Source organism: Chrysochloris asiatica, unplaced genomic scaffold (assembly GCF_000296735.1).
Source record: "Chrysochloris asiatica unplaced genomic scaffold, ChrAsi1.0 scaffold00162, whole genome shotgun sequence".
Lineage (NCBI taxonomy): Eukaryota > Metazoa > Chordata > Mammalia > Afrosoricida > Chrysochloridae > Chrysochloris > Chrysochloris asiatica.
Window position 1 is genome coordinate 4845906 of NW_006408680.1, and position 6747 is coordinate 4852652.

Sequence of the window (6747 nt, forward strand, 5' to 3'; positions counted from 1 at the left end):
TTTTTCCATGGTGTGTCTGCTACCCCGCTTGGTCTTGCCATGTGGTTTCACCAAAGTTGTCGGCTCCGGGCCGTCGAACCCAGCAGATTCAAAAGTACTCAATTTCTTACTTTTGCTACCAATTCCACTAGCTATAAGCCTTCAAACCTTTTAAATATCCCTATCTCTGTGGTTCCTAGTTTTGGAGCTCTGCCCTGGATCTGCTTTGCCTGGTATTCTGTGGTATCGCTGACTGTGAACTTCACTGCACCTCCACACTAGCCACCATCAAGCCCAGCCTCCTCCTTCTATCTTCTCTTGATGCTTTCTGCATCATTCAATAATTTGCCCAGAGAATCTTGCAATAATGAAAGTTGAGGCTTGAACTTTTTCTTCAGTTCCCTCAAGCTTGAGAAACACTGAGCATGTTCTTCCTTTTTGGTTTTCTGACTCCAATTCTTTGCACATTTCATTGTAATATTTGGCTTTATCTTCTCAAGCTGACCTTTGAAGTTTTCTGTTCAGCTCTTGGACCTTCTCATTTCTTCCATTTGCTTTAGCATCTCTACGCTGGAGAACAAGTTTCAGTGTCCCTTCGGACATCCATTTTGACCTTCTTCTCTCTTGTTTCTTAATGATTTTTTGTTTTCTTCCTGTATGATGTGCTTGATGTCATCACACAACTCTTCTGGTCTTTGGTCTTTAGTTTTTAATGTATCAAATCTGTTCTTCAGATGACCTCTAAATTCAGGTGGGATATATTCAAGGTCATATTGTTACTCTCATGGACTTGTTTTCTTCAGCTTCAGTTTGATTTTGCATATGAGCAATTGATGGTCTGTTCCACAATTCATCCCTGACCTTGTTTTGTCTGATGATATGGCACTTTTCCATCATCTCTTTCCACATATACAGTCAATTTGATTTCTGAGTAATTGATTTCTGTCTAAATAAGATATTTGAAATGAACAAATCATTGATTTTTTTCAGAATTCTATCATGTGATCTCTAGCATCATTTCTATCATCAAAGCCGTATTTTCCAACTACGGATCCTTTCTCTTTGTTTCCTGCCTTTGCATTCCAATTACCAGTAATGATCAAGACATCTTGATGGCATGTTTGATAAATTTCAGATAGAAGAAGTTGGTAGAATTCTTCTATTTCATCCTCACTGGCTTCAGTGGTTGGTGCATAAATGTGAATAATAATGGTATTAAGTGGTTTTCCCTGTAGGCTCATGGATATTTATCCTATCCCAGACAGCATTGTACCTCATGATTGATCTGGATATATTCTTTTTGACCATGAATACAACACCATTTCTTTTCAATTTGTCATTTCTGGCTAAGCACACCGTATGGTTGTCAGATTCAAAATGACCAATACATTTCAGCTCACGGAATCCTGGTGTGGAGCTGCGAGTTAATGCGCCAGACTGAAAAGCCATCTGAACTGCAAGGTCGGCGGTTTGTGCTTAACAGCTGCTCCTTGGAAACCCTATACAGGGTCGCTATGGGTTGGAACCGACACGACAGCACTTCACCACCACAACAACAATGCCTAAGATATCGTTGTTTATGCGTTCCATTTAATTTTTGGCAATTTCCAATTTTCCGAGATTCATATTTCATACATTCCATGTTCTGATTATTAATGGATGTTTACAGCTGTTTCTCTTCATTTTGAGTTGTGGCCCATCAGCAAATAAAGGTCCCACAGACTTTTCTCTCATTGGCTTTACTCCATTCGTGTCATCATGGTCAACTCTACTTTGAGGAGGCAGCTCTTCCCCAGCCGCATTTTGAGTGCCTTCCAAATTGATGGGCTCATTTGCTGGCACTATAACTGACAGTGTTTCTCTGTTATTCATAAAGCTTTTGTGTTAAATATTCGTCACTCAATCTTCCTAGTCTGTCTGTCTTCGTCTGGAAGCTCATCTGATACCTGTCCACCATGGGTGACCCTGCTGGTATTTAAATTACCCATGGCATAGCTTCCAGAATCACAGCAACTCACAAACCACCACAATATGACAGACTGACAGATGAGTGGTGAAGACGTCCTAATACATGGCATAAATAGAATAGCAACATAACTAGAAATGAACAAACTGCTGAAGATAAACTAAATAAATAGGCTCTACTAAAAAACACTTATCATCATCAAAAAACTTCTTCAAAAGAGTATAAATAGAACCTATAAACTGGGGGGAAATTTTGCAGTGATATATTAGACAAGGGATGCAGTTCCAAAACATATTAAAAAACTTCAACACCTCAATAACAACAACAACAACAATAACAAATAAACCCAGATAATCAAATTTATATATTAAAAAAAGGCACAGGAAGGACATAAACAGATGCTTTACCAAAGAAGATGTCTAGAATTTAACAGAAAATAATGTTCAAGATCATTAGCCAACACAGAGATGCAAATCAAGACGACAATGAGATAGCATCTCAACCTGCCAAAAACAGTAATGCTAAAAAATACAAAAAGCAACAAATGCAGACTAGAGTGTGGAGAGGTTGGAACCCTCATGCACTGGTGGAGAGACTGCAAAATGGTACAACTAATGTGGAAAACAGCATGGTGCTTAAAGAGTTAGAAATTGAGATACCATATGGTCCACCAATTTCACTAATAGGTATTTATCCTAGAAAAATAAGAGCCATGACACAAATAGATACGTTGTTGTGAAGTGCCATCAAGTCAGTTCCAACCCAGAGTGACCCTGTATAGGGTTTCCTAGGAGCAGTTGGTGAGCTTGAAGCACAGACCTTACGATTCAACCGACTTTGCAGCCCAGCACATTAACCCACAGAACCACACCAGGATATATGTACACCCAAATTCATTGCAATGTCACTCACAATAACAAAGAGATGGAAACAACATAAGTGTCCTTTAAAAGAGAAAAGATAAACAAATAATGGTACACACACACAATAAAAACTACAGAACACTACACAATGTAAAAGAATAACCATCTCAGGGGACATCTAGGTTGCCTGGTTATAAAAAGACTACAGCCACAATGTTCTACATCTACTTTGGTTAGTACTGACTAGAGTTCTTAACAATGGCCATCGAAGACACAACTATTAGACTTTTTTTCACCCAGAAAAGGGAAGAATAAAGAAAATTAAAGACTCAAGGAAATAATTAGTCCAAAGGACTAACAGACTATATGAACCACAGCCTCCACTAGTCTGAGACCAGAAGAACTAGTACAGAAGCTACCACTACTGAACACTTTGATCAGGATCACAATAGAAGATCCTGGACAGAGAATGAGGAAAATGTAGGAAAAAACCTTAAAGTCATTCAAAAAAGACCAGAGTTACTGGTCTAATAAGAGATTGGGACCCCCAAGACTGACTTCCAAACACTCTTCAAACTTGGAGCTGAACTCACACCAAGGGATCACCTTTCAGCCAAGCAAGAAACACGACTGTAAAATGAACAATAACATTCATGAGAAATTTAATTCTCAGAATAATCAATCCTTTAAGACCAAAATAGGTCACACTTGTTAAAAAATCAAAGTTCAAAAGACATGAAGGTGGCAGGAAAAGAAGGCTGGATGGAACCTAAACCACAATACATGTTTAAAAAATGATTTGATTGATAGTCCAATCAATATTTTCTCTACATAACTGCAAAATGAAAGTTGTAAAATCATGAATATTAGCATCAAGGCATCCTTAAGCAAACTGTCATTTTAAATAGTCATTCATTAAAGAATATCCGCAGGCACCTTCAAATGAGCTAGGTACAAGTAAAACTCCTAGCAAGGCATTCTGCAGAACTCACCTCTTGATGACTGAGACAGAAGGACTCCTTGCCCCAATGTCTATACAGTTCAAGAATACCAATCAAATCTCCAATGGCAGTGACGATGGGCAAGCACAGAACAGACTGGATGCGAGTCCCTGACTCCAGTCCCGTACCTCTTGGAAATCGTTCATCCTGAAAGACAATAGGGGGAAAGATACACACTAAAGTAGAGAATTGAGGTCATGACGTTGTCGTTGTGATTTATATCAGAAATTGCCCAATATCCGTAATCAATAACAAATGGTGCTGGACATCATAATTTGTGTTTTAGCAAAACATGTGAACTCTATTGTATCTTATCAAATACTGCTTTGATATTTCTTCATTTCTTTATTGAATGGATTAATGACTATGTCAATTTCAAGGAACAATTTTAAAAAAGTAATTTTAATAGTTAACATTATTCTTTATCATCTATATGCTAAGATTTCAGAGGAAAAATGTCACAGATGAGATGTATTCAAATGTGAATGCCGGATGGAAATTATACTTAAAATTTATTCTCTTCTCTTGTTAAAGTTAGAATAACATAAAAACATACGTGAATAATACTCATCCTAATTGAAACTCAAAGACACACAGGAAGTATTCAAACCATCCAATAATTATCATATAGCATAAGAAAGAAAATTGATTATTTAATATTTCATTGATTAATTTCCTAGTTTAGCAAAATCACACCAAGAATGAGTATAGGAAAAATAGAATAAAGTAAGATCAAAAACAACAATCCTATTTAAATTCTGCTGTTTGTAGACTGCTGTTAGAAATGAATGAAAACTTCTCATGAATCAAGGACAAGACAAATCTGCACTACCATTACAGATGTTTAAAAAACTTGCATACGTGATATCACATTTTCATATGACACCTGCTATAAAACTTTTTTCTTTATTACTAGTTACTCGATTCTTTCAAGGTAAAGCAGATAACTAGTGTCAAAACCCAAACTGAAACCCAGATTTCATGACTTTGATTTAGTGGTTTTTCAGAGAGTAAGTCGATACCTAAGCATTTGCTTGCTACTTGTCATTTTGAAGATCTATGCCTCATTTAGTGAAATCTCATAAAAATATCCCTATATGCCAGGGAAGACACATGGCCACTGAGTGGATTCTGACTCAGTGATGACCCTACATGACAGAGCAGAAGTGTCCAATTGGGTTTCCAAGCTTGTCATCTTTACAGAAGCAGACTGCCACTTCTTTTTCTCAAAGAGCAACATGGAATTTGAACCATCAACGTTTCGGTTAGCAGTCAAATGCCACAAAACTCCCAGAAGACTGTCCTAGGGCCTCACTTGGTCACAGCTCCATCTCCCTTCCCACACTGACTCTGAGCTCTGCCTGTGGTTTACTCTGATTACGCAGTGTGCACGCATGTCTCTATTTACTGTCCTGGAACCCTGCCACCAGGATGAAGGACATGGAGAACCGATCCCCAAAACTTTAGCATCAGATCTCAGACAGTTCCTAACTTATAATCAGGTGGCCAAAGATACTTTGGGAAGTCCAGCTGACAGGCCCAAGCAGTCCATGGACTCGAGTGGACTCTAAATGGTAGCTGTATTACACTGGGGAGGTCAGGGAAGTTGGCACACAGCAACAGCTAACCCGTTCATACATGTAACACCAAGTAATCATTTAGCTCTACATCTTCATTTGTTATGTCTAAGCATCCTGGCATACACTAAAATAAGAACTGCTCAATTCCAGTTCTTAGTGGGCACACAAAACATGTTGGGTTGGGTATAAAATTTAGTTTACATATGCATTCAGTCGTTGATCTACACACTGCTTTTATACAATGATTTGATGAAACATCTTAAATTATAATGTCAGAATGAGATGGCATCCTTCCTCACTAACTACTTCAGTATGAGAGTTTAAGAGACGCTGACCCCAAGGATGTCCTCTACCAGCATGGTTTTCCTGGACTTTGCCACGTAAGCAGATATTGTGGTGCCCTGGGTGATGGGCCCTGCAGGAATGAGCCTCGGTTTCCCTTCCTTCATTCCGGGTGGTGTGAACACACAAAGGCTCTGGGAAGAAAGAGACAGTGCTTTATAGACGTTGCCTGCCATTTGTATGAAAATACACCTAAAGGGTATATTTAATCATCATGGGAAATCTAGGAACCATGTAAAAGAAGAAACATAAAATGGCAAAGGATGCCTTATGACACAATGCCAAGTATTTAAGCTGCAATTATTCCCAGTTCACACACAACACAGGTCAAATAGAGGTTTTAAGTAAATGTCTAGGTACAGAAAAACCCTTTAAGTAGGATCCTATTTTGAAACATAGAAAACAGATTAAAATGAGAAAAAAAATAAGACAGTCTCATTAAGTTCCAGCTCCCACTTGCTATGACTGAGCTTGTGCTGAGGATGAGGCAATGAGTTGGAGACAGTTATGGATTTATTACATACAGTGGCATTTACACTTTGTGAAGTAAGGACATCCTTTCTTCCTACAACCAAAACAACGATGGGGAAGAGAAGCAGAACATCAGCTCTTCTTGGGTTCCTGGCTGTTTAAGTAAGTCATTGTTCTAACAAATCACAGCGAAGAGCAAGCTATTTCTAGTTTCACATTCAGCTACAATAGTTAGGGTTGTGCTTCAGCTATATCGTCTATTAAGTACAAGGTATGTGAAACATATTTTAAGTGATTCCTTTAAAATGGATTAAGCTAAAAATTATTTAAATATAAGATACTCACCTCAGACTGAAAAACTATCTGCATATAAGATGAGAAGTTTGTTTTGTTACAGCTTCATTTTTCTCTCATAGTGTGGTTGCTAGGCTAGAAGCACTGAGCTTGTAACTCTCAGTCCAGTGTGTATCCTGCGGAATCACTATCCTTCATAGATAGGTAGATAGATAGAAAGATAGATAGAGATAGATAGATAGATAGATAGA

The 6747-nt window shown here is 38.1% G+C and overlaps 1 protein-coding gene across 1 annotated transcript in view; it reads right to left on the reverse strand.

The window, feature by feature from the left end:
* PDE10A (phosphodiesterase 10A) overlaps window positions 1-6747 on the reverse strand; it is a 321369-nt gene that overhangs the window by 101430 nt on the left and 213192 nt on the right. The window contains exons 6-7 of the mRNA XM_006871187.1: window positions 5725-5865; window positions 3801-3956 (exon numbers count right to left, since the gene is read on the reverse strand). Of these exons, the coding sequence (XP_006871249.1) occupies window positions 3801-3956; window positions 5725-5865 (297 nt within the window). The remainder of the gene's footprint in view (window positions 1-3800; window positions 3957-5724; window positions 5866-6747) is intronic.